The following is a 17,592-nucleotide window of genomic DNA, read 5'->3' as shown; positions in this document are numbered from 1 at the left end:
CCAAATTAGATTTAATTTACAAACGATGAAAATTATAAGTTTTTCGCCAAATTAACTGTCAAAAAATTACCAAAATGTGTAAGTGGTGTCAAGGTAATTTACAAAATTACAAGTTTTGAATAAAAAAATTCAGTTTGTTTTACTGCTTCATAAAAAAAATTCCAAAGTAGATTAAGCGTGTCGGATTCGGGTTGACAACCCATTTATGTAATCGGGTTATGCATGTCGGTTTTGGGTTGAAAATCTCAACCCAAACCTAACCCGTTTAATTTCGTGTCGTGTTCGTGTCAACCCAATTATGTAAAAGAATTCTTGTCCCAAACCCGCTTATTTCGTGTCGAGTTATCGTGTCGTATAAGCTTTTAACAGCCCTATTAATATGTTGTTAAAAGCTGAGACAAAAATGCCCCATGAGAAATAGGGAAATTCCACACTTTAACTTACAGGTTGTTGGTGTTGAAAATTTTGAACTTCTCAATTGACTTGAAATCATTGACCTGATTTGGAAAAGAATCATATGTAAGCATTTACAGTCATCAACATTGTATAATGAATTAATGAGCTTCTCAACCGGAAACATAAGTTACTTTAACATAATGGCATGCATAGGAGGGCATCATGATAAAAAGGATATAGCTATGTCAAGTCTCTCATGGAATAGGAACAAAATAGTTTTAGTGTCTATAAGTTACGTTTTTTCATCTAGTTTAAATTTTTAACATGTAATTTTTTATTTTTTTTAAAAAATAATATTGGACATTTCACGTTTGCATAAAATAATATACCTACATCCTTCAAAAAAAAAAGTAATATACCTTCACAAATTAGGATTTAATTCTTCTTAAAAATTCATTAGATTTTGATGTTTGAGTTAGATGATGTAATTTTCCAGCAATTACTTATTGTGAATGTTTTCTTAAGGATAATATTACTCATTCAAGTTCAAATTGTTACAATTTCTGCAGTTTTTCAGAGGTTGATTATGCGCTTAAATGATGCATTCTGGAGACCTTAGCTTAGACTCCGTAATCTTAAACAAACCAGAAGTGTAGAGCTACTTAAGCAGTGATGCATTTACAGCAAAGATGATTAAAAAACTTCGAACGGAGAACTATAGGCGTATGCCGTATAGGAAGGTTACAAAAAAAAACCCTGTATAGAGAAATGGGCATAAAAAGACAGGTTACCAACAGAACAAAAAAAAAAAAAAAAGGCTAGACCTTATTCAAACTTCTTAAGCTCTGGAACCAGTTTTGCTAAAAAATTGTTCAACAAAATTATATCTCCAAAACTCAAAATTCTATAATCTGTTCTCTTGTATATCAGAACCATGAAATTACTACACAGACCAGAGTAGTCAGGTGATCATGTTTCGCATCCAATGATCCTCAATGCTTTAAAGATCCTCAGCACCATTGATTTCCTGAGGAAAGGAGGGAAGCTATTGTAAATAACCACTCAGAGTAACTTATCAATATTATAAATATCGGTGCCAAGTGCTAACCTTGTTGGCAATTACTGCACCATCTGGAATTTCCAGCTTTGCTCCAGACTTAGCACTGATGGTCACTTTTCCCTGTTGTAGTATAATCAGGATTAGCTTAAGTACAGAAAAATGTAGGGGAAGTCAAAAGTATCAGCAAAATTGGGTTCATGCATCACATGATGGTTATTTATGATGTAACAATTAAACACTTAGTTATATAGATGAGATTATGAGAATGAACATTGCGTTTTGATTTTGGAAAGTAAAAGAGCTATCAGATAAGAGCAGCTGATCTGATTTTGAACGTAGATGCTGATACTGAAAGAAAACCTGACTTTTGCTTAGAAAAGTAGTTGTGTGATTACTCAAATATCACCAAAAACAAGAGCTGCATATTGGTAAAGTGACATATTTTGCAAGTGGAAATTGTGATAAATCAGACAATATCCAAATTGCACATCAGCTCAACTGGATTGGACACACAGGATTTCATAATCATCTCATGCCCCCATATATAGCATTCGTAAGCAAAAGGCACAATTACTAGAACTCAAGACACCAATTTGGTACTTGAGAATAACTTTGAGACTTTCCCTTCTTGCTCTCTTTCTAAAATCTCGTAACGAAAATCTAGGGATGGGGTGTCGGATATATATACTATCAAAAGAACCAAAAAAGAATCTTAGTACCTTGAGAGTAACTCCAGTGCCAAACCACACATCTCCTACCACCTTCAAGCTATCTAGCTCAATGATACTAGGGATCGACTTAAACCGGCTTAAGAAGTTGCTGACCTGCTCATAAGAACATTTAATTATAGCTAAGTACCTAACACCATAAATAATCAAAGGACTTCACAAAAGCGAGACAAAACCTTTTTAAACTCGGGGCCCAACTCAATAGTGGGGTTAGCAGGGTTGTTTCTAGCTGGGTTTCTTATCACAAAGCCATCAACAACTGTGTACAGATCCGACTGCAGTAAACCAAATACTGTAAATACAAAATGTCATCTATACAAATACAAAACAGGAGCACTTCTAGTTGTAGGTCAAATAACCTGGACAAGGAGCAAATCTGAAGTTGCCTTCACTGGAAGGAATCGTGATCGAGGCACATTCATACCAATAGCATTATCGAAGAACTGTTACACAAAAAAGAAGAGTTAATATAAAGATCACCCTTCTACTACTGATACTTTGAAATTGGATAATAAATTGAAAATAAGTACCTTAATTGCAGCACCAGCAGCTGTTTCCAATTGGAGAACCTTAACTCCATCAACTTCCTGTAAACAAGATCAAATTAACCAAAGGCTCCATGACGGACTTTATTACTTCTGTAACCTCAAAAGTAGTGAAATACCTTGGGGTTTGGAATAATTTCCATCTTAAGTGCATCAGCTTCCACAAGCCTTTTGACTGCATGCAAATTAACCCACCTGAAAATCAAATCACACCATTAAGTAACTCTGCTATTCATCAAAGGTTTGAACTCTTTGGAAACAATATAACTTACAGGTTGTTGGTGTTGAAAATTTTGAACTTCTCAATCGACTTGAATTCATTGACCTGATTTGAAGAAGAAGAATCACATGTAATCAATTAAACTATTCAACATTGTATGAAGAGCTTCTTAATCGGATACCAAAACAAGTAACTTCTGACATGTAAAGAGAGGCATTATGGGCAAAAGAAATTTAGTTTTCTTATGTAAAATACATGTAATAAAAGAAAGTTGAATGAATAAACTCACATGCTCATCGGGAACCTGAGCAATTTCTAGAAGCTGCATCACAAGATAGACAAATTGCCTTTATCAGCACCATTTTAAATAACACAAGACCAGCACAATGGTAAAACAACATGTTTCATAGGCTTTGACAAGAATGTGATATTGGGTACACCAAATACAAATAAGCTTCTCTTGGTTAAAATAAATGCACAAGGCAACATGTCGTTAGCTCTACAGTTACATTCAATTGTTGGGAGCTTTTTTTATAGATTCTAATTTGAGCAAACATGGTCCATTTCCAACATCAGGATTCAGTTTCAAAGTCCAAAAGTATATTTCACTTTCATAAAATTTAATAACGGTGCCCCCAGATTCCATAAAGAAATTAACATTGATATCATATTGGGAGTAGCAGGATACAAGTCATTAGATATGCCAACAAATTACATACAAAGGGCCTAATCTTTGGACATATTCACATATATGATAACTCTGATTCAGTTTGAAGTGTGTTGGATTTAGACTTAGGCATAAGCAATCAGATTGGATTTAATTCAACATGCTGGAATTTGCACTCTAAAATCCAAGTCCAAAATATTGTAGGTAAATATTAATTTTGTCCAACTTAATTCTCTGGTACAGGATAGAAAGTGCAAACTGCAAAGTTTAGGTACAATTTAAAAAACCATGATAGCCAAGAATTCTTCATAACACATACCTGGACCTTGCCTTCATAAGAAATAAGAGTACCACCTTTGACATCAGCCAAAGTTTTGGGTGTAACCTACATGAAGACAGAAAATTAAGACATATGGAAACAGGGAATAGCATAAGCAACTTCCAGAGATTAAGCTGCTTACCTCCATACAGTATTCGTTCTTATTTTGGACCAAGTGATTTAAAATCTCTGTGTAGTGAATTAAGGAGGACAATTGTGTGGAATCCAATGATGAAAGCTATGTTGCAATGTATAAAATGGAATTAAGTCTAAAAGAAAGTAATTACTGAATAAATCACATCTTAATCTGTATTACACATAAGAAAGAGTCAATTGGAAGCCTTGGTAAAAAAAAAAAATAAAGAGCCAGAAGTAGGATACTCAAATCCACAATAGCCCCCAGATTGTCAGAGTTGGCAACAAAGATGTACTCCTTGCCCTGTTTGATCAAGTGAAAATCATGAAACAGATAAGTCATAATATCACGTATGTCCTAAAAAAATCATTACTCCACTGAGTCAAAGAGGTATACAACTGCACAAGTGACATGGCAGATTAAAGTTACCTGTGACAAAAACAGGTCAAGTTTCCCACTGTTCATCAAAGATGGGAACACATCACCGTGACCAGGAGGATACCTTCATAAGCACATATATATTCCATCAGATCAAAATTTATACCAAATACAGAACATATATGAGAAGAGATAGATGCATCTACATTCAACAAACACAAAATGCAAATATTTGAGGCCAATATCAGTGTAAAATAATACCATCCATCCTTGCCGGTTTGACCTTTGCATGGCAATGGCGAGAAATCTTCAACAACCAGACGAGGGTATTGACTCTGAATTGCAAGTAAAATCCAGTGAGTAAAGATATGATGAAAGGAAACACATCACCATACTGTGGTACCTAAAGCAAGAGGCATCAACTCGGCAAGAGTAACAAACCTGATTAAATGTGTGAATCTCAACATTTGAATTGGTGTATTTTTCAACAATCTGAATGCAACGAGTTTAAAGTCATGAAAAGATGCTCCACAAGATAAAAGACTATACAGTATAAAACATTAAAAAGGGTACTTTACCTTAAGTGTGTCATCATGTGTGTTGAATGAGTTCATCAGAACCAAAGGCACTTTGGATCCATACTTGCTGTTAAGGCTCTGTGTATCATCCAAATGAGGGTAAGAGCCAAAGAACAAGAATCATAATTTACAGAAATGTCAAAGTAAAGAGAATGCAGTACCTCAATTTGCTTAACTATAAGGTCAAGGAAGGTCAAGCCATTACGGACTTCAATGACAGACCTATACCGCATAAAAGAAAACAAAATTTAGTATTCAAAGTTATGCTCACACAACAAGAAGCTGGAGACCACATTTACTGGCTGAGACAGAATTTTCTACTTGGCAAAATCAGCAAATGTATCCTTCTACATATTCTGAAATACAAACATTTGCAAAGAAATAGAGGTAGTTTGATAAAAGGAGGAAAACATCATCAATAAATAAGACTGGATCTTGAAACTCAATCTTCCAACCACGCAAGATCTCTAATACTTGCTATGGATCTTGTAATCCAGTACTTTTTACGTAGTTGGTCCATTGTTCCTTAAAACAAAAACCTCCTTTACCACTATAATAGTGAAAACAAATTTCTGATCAGTTCCAAAATTAGCTTGAAATCAGCTGGATGCTATAGATTATTAATGCATCACGATCACAGTTCACGTTAGAAATTGATTGGCTATTACATTATGATAAATTATGGTTCAACTTCGTAGCTTGTTCAATGATCATACTTCTACGATTGAATACGTACAAAATATCGATATTCATCACAACAAACTTAGATCATGTATTCTTTGCTTATCACACATAATAGCACATATAAATCTACAAACAAAATCTCTACAATCATACGATCCAACCGATGAAGTAAATGTATCAGATCTTAAAATTATAAACCATAATCAACGATAAAATAACAAAATGTAACTAAATTGTAGCAAAATCAAAATTTCATGATCTACGTTATAACAACATACTTAGGACCAGTACAACCCATGGTTGTTCCGAGACCGCCATTGAGCTTCAACACCACAAGTTTGTCCAAAAGCTCCTTAGTTTTAGCCTCATCTACATTTCATCCAAAAATTCAAAATAAATTAAAAAACTTAATCAATCAATAAATAAAATTCAGATCACATTACATTGAATGATCAACAAATTCAAACGTCGAAAACAAGAGAATTTCAATCAAATTATATTTACCTTGAGGTGGCGGTGATACGGTGTCGTATGGAACAACAATGTCATCAGTAGGAGTCTTGATTTTGCTCCAATCAACATGCTGAGCTTCTCCACTACAAAATTTTCCAATCACATGCATAAATCAACATTATCGAATTTCGCGAAAACGCAATCAACCAAATCCAGATGATAATTCACTAATTCACGAATCTATTTTCATATATTTTATGAAAAAAATTGCGTACCTAAGGTAACGAGCTACAAGGCTGATGAATCCAGATTTCTCATTCTCACTGCAATCATAAAACAAAATCATCACAAAAACATCAAGATCTAAGATCCAAATCACATAAAATTGAAGCGAAATTTAATCAAATTATGCGAAAACGAAGAAATCGAAGAGAGAGAAACCTGATTTGGTTGAGACCGGAGACAGCAGAACGAAGGTTCTCGAGTTTCTGAGCTTCAACAGAGCTGAGAGTTGCAGCGGACGCCATTAATGGAGGTCACGAAGCTTCGATTGACAGAAAGACGAGAGAGAAAAAGAGAGAGAAGGAAGAGTGAGAAAAGAGTGGAGAGTGGTGATGAGGTGGGAGAGGAGGAAGGCTTTAAAATGAAATTAATGATCCGACAAATACGCTTTTTTTGTCCGAATCTGATTTTTGTGCGCAAAACAACGCATTTTTCAGATATTTATTTTTCATTTTTGTTATTTTTGTTATTTATTTTATTTTATTTATTTTGAATGAAAAGGGAAAATATGGTAGATATCTAGAAGAGAAGAGAATATACAGGCGAATATAATTCCGGTGTGCGAGTTTATTTTGGGCAGAAAATAATTGGCGCCTACTTTCTTTGTTTGTTTTTTTTTTTTTTTTAATTTTTTTTAAGTATCTTACGCCTTCTTTTTTGAGCTGCTCTGCTGAAATATACTCTCCTTAAAAATAATAATTAATACTCTGTATTTCATAAAAATTAAAGTAATAATCATGAATATTTATAAAATTAAAGTAATAATTATGAATATTTATAAAATTAAAGTAATAATTATTAATATTCATTCATATTAACAACTTTATAGATAATAATAATTAATATTTTATAATAATTATTAATATTTATTAATATTAACTACTTTATAGATAATAATACTAATACTTACGGAGTAATATATAATATTAATTGATAATAACAACTAATTATTAATGATAATAATTAATATTTATACTTATATATTTTAATAAAAATATTTATCATGAGATTCGAACTCGCAACCACAAAAATATACATTAGATGTCTTACCATCTCATCCATATATTAATCATGTTTTTAATTCTCAACTCATAAATATATAAGTATATGGATTTGATGGATTCTTGAACAGTTAATAACTACAATTCTTTTAAAAAAAAAAAAAAAAAACTGATCCTATTATTTGCTAATTATGATCATCGAGATAATACATACAAGCAAGAAAAATTAACTATCGTTATAAATTTTAGCTATTTAATTATTTTGATATTAATTATGTCTTTATTTTCATTATATTATAAAGAGTAAATTATATACAAAGGACATGTCTATATAATTTATTTACAAGAACATGTTTGTATAGTTAGTCAATAATTGTTTCATAAATAATTTATTCAAAGGTTTAATGAAAAACTATTATAAATTATAAACAAATAATAAATAAATGAATAATAAAGATGAACCTATCTATTCAATTACAAGTGTTAAAAAAAATAACCCGGAGCATTGTCCGGGCTTCACACTAGTTTTATATTATTTATCACATTTCTAGTGTAATAAAAAGAGTAAGAAAATCTAAAAAATCAAAAAAAAAATGCAATAATAATAATAATAATAGTAATAATAATAGTAAGACTCGGGATATTGATGTTCGTGCAGCTGCTTACATCTTCAACAGGATCGGGTTCGCTATAGCTAGAGAGGTGGGGGCCTAGATTGTATCTCGGCTCCCCCATCAATTTCTTGTAAATTGGATTGACTTTGTAGGTTTTTTGTATTTTAATAGTAGTAATAATAATAATAATGATAATAATAACAATATAAATTATAATATTAATGATAATAATCATAATAATAATAATGATAATAATAATAATAATTATATTTATAATAATAACGATAATAATAATATTAAAAATTAATAATAATAATAATAATAACTTGATAATAATAAACATCGGCATAATGTTGTTCACGTCACCCTTGTTGATATTGGTTTTCGGTCCGGGATTTCTGCGATAAAGGAGGTTAACGTTAGGTTGACTGTAGGGAACGATGGGGCTCTTCGTTTGTGTTGATTTATTCTTGGGATAGAGGTCTTGATGTGTGTGTTGACTTGACGGGCCTTCTCCTTTGACACAATCAGAGTTGTCTGACTTTGTTCCTGGTCATGCTGTGTTGGTTCCTGCTCAACAGAAACGGGACAAGTATGGGACGCTCTACAGGGCTATTGTTTATTGTTTTCTTCCCTTCTCCTTTTTTTTTCTTTGGGGAAGTTAGAAAAGGATGATGTTTCGTTGCTGAAGCGTGTTCAAGCGTTCGTAAGGACTCAGGATATAGTTACCCGTGCAGCTGATCACATCTTCAGCGGGATCAGATTCACTATAGCTAGAGGAGTGGGGGCCCAGATTGTATCTCGACTCCCCACTAATTTCTTATAAATCGATTGACGACTTTGTAGGTTTTGGTTAATAATTTATAATAACATCAACAAAAACAACAACAACAACAACAACAACAACAACAACAACAATAAGAACAAGAACAATAACAATAACAATAATAATAATAATAACAATAATAATAATAATAATAATAATAATAATAACAATAATAATAATGATGATAACAATAATAATAACAATAATAATAATGATGATGATGCTGAAATTGCTCAGAAGCTTAAAAGAACAAGGTCTTTTTGTAATGTGCGCGTAGTTTGAGGTAAAAGAGTACAGTAATACGAAGTATATAAGTATGTATAGTTATGGAAAATAAAAAAAATCTATAAATGGGGGAACATTAAGGCATTAAGTATAATGCGAAAGAGAGAAATATTTAAAAATGATAGTGGAGTCGAAAACAAGAAATGGTCATTCTTGTATTTTTGAAATAAAAATGGTCATTTTTGAAAAAATGAGGCACTTAAAAAAGTAGAGGGAGTATTTCTCAAGTTAGTTTTTTTTATAAAAAAAATGAAAAAGTTTTATCTATTGAACTTTTGTATGGAAGAAGCTGCTTACAAATTTGGTGGTCTTGAATTGTAGGTTACAAAAGAGGATGATGTTTTGTAAGAGAATGATGATAATGATTTAAGTGAAAACGATTTTGCTTTGTCATTATCACAAACTAGCTTAGGTCTTGTTCCATAAACGATTAATCTAATCTTTAAACTTCATATATATTAAAACTCAATGCTTTTATTGAAATTACTACTACAACAACATATCTTATGTCTACAATATTTTGTTAAGAGTTAATCATATTCATTAACTTGAAAATCTAATGTTTAATTTTATACGTATATATTTAAGGATTTTTTTGACTTTTACCAAAAAAAAAAAAAAAAAAAAAAAAAAATCAAAAAATCAAAAAAATTGTTTTTTTTTTTTTACCGCCAAAGCTTTTAAAAGTTTTATTTTACCACCGAAAAAAAAGTTAAAAATTGTTTTTTTTACCACCTGCCGTCCAAAACGCAATTTCTATCTTACTCCTGGAGTACCATGCACACGGTATTCCAGATTTATAAATTCATGTTATTTTGATATTAACTTCTTATTATTTCAGTTTATACATATGTTATTTTTAAATAAATGTATGTTATTTCGCCTTTTTTCTCGGTCATCTTTCTCCCACATTCACTCTCTCTATCTCTCTCAGGTAGGGGTGTCAGTTCGGATAATCAGATCGGGTCTGATATAGTCGGGTAGGGTAAATTTTTAAAGTTGAGTTATACTAAATTATTATGTCCTCGCAAGTCCAAATCTGAATCGGGTATTTTTCGTGTCGGTTTCGGATTTGGTCGGGTGTGTTTTTGACACCTCTAATCTCAGCTACTCCAACTCAAAATCACACACTTTCTCTTCCTTTCTTCTTAATTTTATGGGTTTCTCAGATTTCAACCTCTCACTCTCACTCTCTCTCTCTCTCTCTCTTCCTCTCACTACTCCAATTCTAAATCAAAGACACTTTCTCTCTCCTCTTTTCTTCCAATTTTCTGGGTTTCTTAGAAATCAATTGATTTGAAGCCATTTAAGGGTTCAAATGTGTTCATGTAAGAAATTTAGTACCTCCTGAAGTGTTCGATTCTCTTTAAACTCACCGCTGCTAATGTTATTTTGATGTAAACTTATTATTATGTCAATTTATATACATGTTATTTTTAAATAAGTACTTGTTATTTTATGAAAATTAAAAATAACATGAATTGAGGTTGAAGTAAATAAGTATTAAATAGCATATTGTTGTAACAAAATAACACAACATTTAAGCAAAATAACATGAAGTGTACGCAAAATAATTCAAACATATTGTGTAAGAAGTACCATGATCCATTGTACTCCAAGTGTATATAATAATAATTGGTCCAAAACCTAACGAAACTTTTTAAATTTTTCGATTTCCATGCCAAACACATATTTTTTAGGGGGTTTTGGGGGGCATTTTGGCCCTTTGGATCCAATTTAAATGACTGGAAATGCCTCATTTTGAGTGTTTAAATATACCTCACTTTGCGTGAAACACGCAAAATGAGGCATTTTTTATCATGTTTTATTTGTCAATTCTGACCTCTAATTGGACCCGTAGAGCCAAAATGCTCCCCTAAACCTACGAAGAACATGTTTGGTGCACGAAAATCGAATAACTGTTTTTAAATCGTTAGATTTATAGGTTTTCTAACAGTAGGTGCGTGGTAAAGAACAATTTTTAGAAACTTTTTTCTTAGTAAAATAAAACTTTCAAAAGATTTGGTGGTAAAAAACAAATTTTCGATTTCTTTTGGTGGTAAAAGTAAAAAAAAATAAAAATCCTTTATTTAAAAATAGTCTACCATAGAAAATATTAATCTCATTTCTTTTTATTTGCTCGATCATACATAAAACCTATAGCTATTTTAGTATTTTATATATGTAACCCAAAATATGTTTTGAACATTTAAGCTAATGTTTTTTTTTTTTTTTATTTTCTATAACAATTGAAGAATGAAGTAAACTAATAATATGTAATTTTTTTTTGCCCTCAAAAAAAATAATATGTAATTTTCATAATTTATTTAATTACAAAAATAAAGATTTTTAGTGATAAAAAACTAACACATAAAACAATAAAGTATGTCAAAACTTATTGATTTTGATCTGATTTGATAAACTTAATATTTTGATCTACTCTACTTTAACCCTAATTTGATTTGAAATTAGTAAAAATAAGGTGAATGAATTATATATGGCCTGACTCACGGAGTCACGGGAACGTTCGTACCATTATCCTCGAATCCTAAAGATGTAAGACCATATGTGAGTCCACGATCTCATAGCTTGTTGCAAGGGTGTAACCTCAGTGGATCAATATATCCCTTTCATGGTTGCAATTGTTTCTTATTTGTAAATCAAGTAATGATTTACATATCCTTAAACTTGTTGTCGGCTGCCTATTTTATCCATCGATTTATCCTTTTCAATCAACGTCAAATTTAAGCCCATGCACTTTAACACATTTAATGTATGCAATTCAACCCCGGTCCAATAGTTTGGTGACTCTAGAATCAATCAATTAACCTATACTAAAAGCAAATCTAAAGTGACACTTGTCATCACAATGTCATTAAAAAAATTTTCAGCCTTTTTTTTTTCTTTCCTTTTTTTTTTTTTTTTTGCCAAATTTTAATGAATTCCATTTTATGGCCTACAATAATACTTACGAAGTATTTTCTTTTGACAACACATTTAATCCAATCATACTCAATATTTTTTATTTTTTTTATTTTTTATTTACTAGCTAGGATTTATTTTAGTTAAAAATATACTAACATAGATTAACATTAAGGTAAATTATATCTATCCAAGATTATTACTCCCTCCGTCCCAAATTACACCCAACGTCATGTCTCACTTTGACCATATTTTTTTAGCTATTATATGAAAGCCAATGTAATCATGTAATATGTTGTTGGGTCTATTTTAATGTATAGTTTCTTAATATTAACATTTTATAGCTTATATAAGTATATAATAAAAGATATTAACGGTCAAACATGTGTATTGGCAAACGTGTCCAGTCAAAATATTGCAAGTAAACTGGGACAGACGGAGTATAATATCATCAATTTTTTTTTCCTCCAACTTAAAATTTATTTGTAATTAAAAATAGAAATAATAATTTTGGTAGCATACTTTGTATATAAGTCTGACCATCAATATCTTTAATTAATTATGAAATATTATTTTGTTACAAATATTTTTTTGGTTAAAATTATTATTGAATTAACACTATTCTTTATAATTTTTGTTGTAAAGTTTAATTATGACCATTCATGGCACGGGACTTAACATAATTATCTAATAAAGGGTAAATAAAGGTAGTGTTGATACAGTTTCAACAACACAGGATCGACGTGAAAATTTGGAAAACAGGTACATAAAGCTTTAAAACGCATAGGATCAAAGTCGAATTCATACTTAAAACTTCAAAGAAATAAATTATATATTATTAGTCATTAACATAAACACTATAATAGTAATATCAATAACACTAGTAAATTTTACTATTACAAGGTATGATTGTTGGTTCCAAAGCACTATCACTATTACATTTCTCATAAGTTGTGATGTCAATAATCTGCTCTCCCTGTATAAGAAAAATACTCAAATAATTAATATTCGAAGTAATTGTTAATAGACTAATACTTTTGTTTTTTAAACAAAGAGGAAATAGTAACTACAAGAAAAATTACCTTAGCAAGGTTTCTAAAATAAGTACTTGTGTAGTTTCCAGTAGGAAAGATTGCTTCCATCAAGTCTGCCAATACTAGCTGTGGTTGAGACACAGCTCCGTCGTACCAATCTTGAGAATAATAAACAAAATACGAATGTCAAGAGTTTAATTTGATATACATAGCTACTAACTAATTCGGAATTTATGACACCAGGCTAAGTTTGGTCTGGTGGGAAAGATTGCACCTTCCAACCTTGGGGTTGGGGGTTCAATAATCCCAACTACTGACACTTTACTGGATCAAATACGTAGTACTTTGTAATAAAGATTAAAGGTCGAGGGAGATTATGTATTGTGATGCATGCTCACCAAGTGAAGTGGTATTCTTTTGCATTCTCTTGTCATATCTCCAAACGCTTTCATTTGTTAAGAAAGCAAAGCAAGATTTATCCTCAACACCAACATTTTGGAGGAATGTAGTCAAGTTGTATGTAGCAGGATCACTAGTGTATGTTTCATCAATCACTGCATCCAACGACTACAAAATATATAGGAATATGATATGGTTATGAAGCATGATTCAATAACATTATGATTTGAGATTGATATGATGCCTATGAAATACTCAAACACTTATAATAATTCTTTTTTTTTTTTTTTTAAGCAAAAAACACTTATCATAAATCTAATACTTGTACGTTTTAAGTTCCGGTAAATTTAGAATTTTAGATAAGATAAAATATGTTCATATAAGTGAAAATCAGTGGAATAGAACACACCTAGCAAATTGCAATAATAGAATAGTTAAATATAGAGTAATAAACTCACACATAAGATAGCATGAAGTTGATCAAGGTCATCAGGAATTGATATGTTATAGGACATTTTGTTGACAGTTTCATCAACATTTTCTCCACCTGCATCTTGCACAAACTGCACCACCCCAAATTCAGATAAGAAGACAAGTATTCTAAAAGAAATTGAACTTATATATAAAAGCTTTTGACACTTATAACTCTTTTTTGTGATTTAAATTAATCAATGATCAAGCCCTAGTATTACTCATTTTGTGGCAAAATCACTGTTTTCATCATATAATATTGGTGCAAACTACGTTCTTTTACATATCATTATAAACAAGTAAATGAATATACCTTTTCTTTGTAGGCTTCTGTTGTAAAGGACCATTGACCCTGCAGAAAATGAGTAAAAAAAATCACCAATTTTAAACTCCAAGACCAACACTGTAAATTTTTATGGAAGGTTGTATGTGTATTTACTTTAAACTTTTTGAGGCATACTTACATCTTCATAACGCATCCAAGCTACAACAGGTTTGAACGACGAATTTCTGTTTGTAGACATGTTTGCCAAGCATAAATAATTTTGCTTAACCTACACACATAATATACATGTATAAGTTAAACAAACCTACAGGATCATGAATGTATTAACTAGTTAGTTTCTTTATTTTAGCCTAGTCATAAAATATGACATGGACTTGATATTCAAGTTGAGAACCACAAACTAGATCTTGCTTAATCTATTTTTTTTGTACTTAATCCTTAAAATGGAGAAGTTTTTGAGGCTTACAGCAAAATCAGACATAAAAGGCTACTCTTATATAGTTATATCAAACAGTTTGATCCTTAGTCGATAGCAAAAACTTTCAGTAACACTTACTGCATCATATACAGAGTTTGCTCTGACTTCCAAATTCGCGAATACTGCTATATATTTGATCCACTCTGCACGCTAGCAATAAATATTCGGACGTTTAGAAGTGTAATACATTAGGCTTTTAAAGAAACACTTGTAATATATATGCTAATCAAATTTTTACTATGAGCATTGTGTTCTTTTCAACTAAAAAAAATAAACTCATTTTTGCCTACTAAAAGTCATCAAATCAGCCAGTAACAATTCTGATGAAAAGAATTTTGTCTTGGCTTATAAGAAAGAAAGTGATTCTTCTTATAAATTAAAGATTAGTTCAATTCAATCAATAGATTACTAGATTAGTTCAATTCAATAAAAATTAGTTGAAAAGGTCGACAAATAAGTAAGATATAAAACTAGACATATGCTATAGAATCGACCAACCTGAAGAGGCAAGTCTTCAGATGATGCTTGAAATGTAGCAATATTGCAGGCTGGTGGTTGATCAGTGGCGCTAGTAAAGTAAGCCGAAAATTGAGAAAATTGTTCTGTCTCACTTTTATTAACCATTGTAAGTTCTCCTCCTTCATATAACTTCATTAAGCAGGCAGATGCCATAGCATTTGATGTTATACCTTTGCAAGTACCAAGCATACCTAGAAGCTGATACAACCATATAATTTAAAGCATGGATCACGTCGAAACAATGAATTTTTTACTTATGCAGTACTTACTGAAATGGCTGTGTTACAGAATTGTCGAAAAGGGCTAGAGAATGATTATTACCTCCAGGAAAGAAACTGCAAGAAATCACAGAAAAATAGTGTGCAACACATTAGATGCCTACTTTCGACATTTTGGCTGATAGAAATTTGTTACTAGTATATTTTACCTGGAACGCCTGGAAATGTATCAGTATCAAGTGAGTAATTCGACAATGGGACTACGAATGATTTCATCCGATTTGTGCAGTATTTTGTCCTTCCTGCCATCTTTGAGTTAATCTGTAATTTCATAGTAGAATATCTGATGAATATGTTATATATCAAACAACTAGATATCCATTTTACAAGATTTTGTTTTTTTATTATTGCTGTTTATAATGCAAGTATAATTAACAGAGTAATGCTAAATTAATTGGTCCATACTTCTAGTTAAGCTAAGACAATATACTTAGTTGAAGAAGAACAAAATTTTCAAGCTCGAGTAATGAGCTAAAGTTGAATAGTACACCTTCATGTACAACTCGTTTATGGTCATGAACAACTTGTTTGTGTTCGAGTATAACTTTGTCCATGTTTAATTTGTTCAAAAGCCTTAATTTCATTGAATTTTTTAAAATATCTTTGCATCACTATATACTTTTACATGAAAGTAAGTTTCACTTATAATTGTATAGGATACCATCTTTACAACGTAACATCCAATTATATAAACTTGATTATAATGAAATAAAACCTTTATTAATTATGAAGTGTTCTTGTGATTTTGATTAAGGCCAGAAAAAAGGGAATGAAAAGTGGACAACATGTAACAAAAGTAAGAAATTGTAAAAATCAATGGCCGTGATGAATACCTCAAAAAAAATAAAGTAGAAGTATAACAAACAAAAAGGAATAAGCTTACGAGAAAAATTTAAAGAACGAAAGAGAATATCACACGTCACCTCCCTTAATATGTATGTTTAAGTCTTTATGCATTCTACAACTTGCAAATTCAAGTAAGAAAATGAGGTGTTTCATTTCCACAATAATAAAATAATGTTCGATTAATTAGTACACATTACATAAACATATGAATTATTATAAAAATTGTCTTTTCATCTCCTAGACTTTAAATATAATTTTAACTAATATGTCGATTCATATCTCACATTCTTCATGTATATATATCTAGTTCAATTCCTTCATGTTCTTTCACAGTTCTACCCTCACTCTTTTTTCTTTTTAAGTTTTAGAAAAGAAACACTTACTTCCTCCGTTTTCTTTTACTTGCAACACTTTCTTAAATAGGAAATGTCACAATATTTGCAACACACTATAAAAGGAAAGTTACTTTAGGGAAAAACCATACTATTTCCCTTATTTAAAGCACATGGCCCACTAAATTACACTACCAACAACCACTCATCCCATTTTAAAGTGTATTATATAATGTGAACCCCACAATTCTTAAATACCGTGAAAAAGTGTGTGTTGCATCTAAAAGAAAACGGAGGAAGTACTTTATAAAAGCATACCTACATATGAATACAATTAACCCAAGTAATAACCTGTGCATTGAACGGGCTAAAAAACTAGTTTTAATTTAAATATCTAAACTCAGCTTACACCATTTCGTTATAGGATGTTACTTTGTATTTTTTTTTTTTCCCCATAAGAAATGGGAATAGGAAACTAACAAATGAGTAGTGTAATTGCTATTTTAGCTATCTGCAATTTTGTTGAATTATTGATGAGAGACAGTTCCCTATGCAAAATCTACACAAATATGGTGACGGTGGTGTCTGATTTTTCAAAACTTCCAAACGATGCTTCTACTTTTTCGATAACGCAACAGATGGTCCTAATCGTTTAAGGGCCAGATTAGATCTCGTTCAGACCATTATTGTTAAATCCAACTTTTATTTTATTGTTTTAATCAAGTGAGATTTTAATTGAACACGTAAACTAAGAGCTTATTCTGATTTACTGAATTGAGCTAAATTGAACTGGCTGAATTGAACTGAATTTTTATGAGAGAAGGAAATTAGGAACTGAATTGAAATTAAGCTGAA

At 31.0% G+C, this 17,592-nt stretch overlaps 2 protein-coding genes across 2 annotated transcripts; both read right to left on the bottom strand.

Moving 5' to 3' along the window:
• Positions 1 to 1,221: 1,221 nt before the first annotated feature.
• Positions 1,222 to 6,839, bottom strand: LOC145604551 (UTP--glucose-1-phosphate uridylyltransferase). Its single transcript, XM_081660437.1, has 21 exons — positions 6,606 to 6,839; positions 6,440 to 6,487; positions 6,216 to 6,307; positions 5,990 to 6,080; positions 5,189 to 5,249; positions 5,028 to 5,105; positions 4,891 to 4,941; positions 4,711 to 4,784; positions 4,501 to 4,573; positions 4,317 to 4,374; positions 4,078 to 4,124; positions 3,936 to 4,001; positions 3,239 to 3,271; positions 3,002 to 3,054; positions 2,849 to 2,924; positions 2,715 to 2,771; positions 2,544 to 2,627; positions 2,361 to 2,459; positions 2,176 to 2,280; positions 1,505 to 1,576; positions 1,222 to 1,423 (listed from the first exon to the last, which is right to left on the bottom strand). Exons 1-21 carry the CDS (start codon positions 6,689 to 6,691, stop codon positions 1,397 to 1,399), a joined length of 1,431 nt encoding a protein of 476 aa, XP_081516563.1. The 5' UTR covers positions 6,692 to 6,839; the 3' UTR covers positions 1,222 to 1,396.
• A 6,117-nt stretch (positions 6,840 to 12,956) lies between these two features.
• On the bottom strand, positions 12,957 to 15,616 carry LOC145605915 (uncharacterized). The gene is made up of 9 exons (XM_081661978.1): positions 15,603 to 15,616; positions 15,261 to 15,479; positions 14,841 to 14,912; positions 14,463 to 14,552; positions 14,312 to 14,350; positions 13,986 to 14,090; positions 13,527 to 13,695; positions 13,177 to 13,286; positions 12,957 to 13,070 (listed from the first exon to the last, which is right to left on the bottom strand). Exons 2-9 carry the CDS (start codon positions 15,468 to 15,470, stop codon positions 12,975 to 12,977), a joined length of 891 nt encoding a protein of 296 aa, XP_081518104.1. The 5' UTR covers positions 15,471 to 15,479; positions 15,603 to 15,616; the 3' UTR covers positions 12,957 to 12,974.
• Positions 15,617 to 17,592: the final 1,976 nt, after the last annotated feature.

Source organism: Chenopodium album, chromosome 22 (genome assembly GCF_948465745.1).
Source record: "Chenopodium album chromosome 22, dcCheAlbu1.1, whole genome shotgun sequence".
In the NCBI taxonomy this organism is placed as follows: domain Eukaryota; kingdom Viridiplantae; phylum Streptophyta; class Magnoliopsida; order Caryophyllales; family Amaranthaceae; genus Chenopodium; species Chenopodium album.
This window is presented reverse-complemented; position numbering and strand designations above follow the sequence as displayed.

What these genes read in the sequence shown, in the direction of transcription:
- LOC145604551 (XM_081660437.1), bottom strand. Translation starts at nt 6,691, where the DNA reads ATGGCGTCCGCTGCAACTCTCAGCTCTGTTGAAGCTCAGAAACTCGAG. An exon ending in GGGGGCTATTGTGGATTTGA is followed by an intron (nt 4,125 to 4,316) that starts GTATCCTACTTC and finishes TTCACTACACAG; the next exon opens with AGATTTTAAATCACTTGGTC. An exon ending in GCACTGGAGTTACTCTCAAG is followed by an intron (nt 1,577 to 2,175) that starts GTACTAAGATTC and finishes ATACTACAACAG; the next exon opens with GGAAAAGTGACCATCAGTGC.
- LOC145605915 (XM_081661978.1), bottom strand. Translation starts at nt 15,470, where the DNA reads ATGCTTGGTACTTGCAAAGGTATAACATCAAATGCTATGGCATCTGCC. An exon ending in AACTTCATGCTATCTTATGT is followed by an intron (nt 13,696 to 13,985) that starts GTGAGTTTATTA and finishes TATATTTTGTAG; the next exon opens with TCGTTGGATGCAGTGATTGA. An exon ending in AAAGAATACCACTTCACTTG is followed by an intron (nt 13,287 to 13,526) that starts GTGAGCATGCAT and finishes ATTATTCTCAAG; the next exon opens with ATTGGTACGACGGAGCTGTG.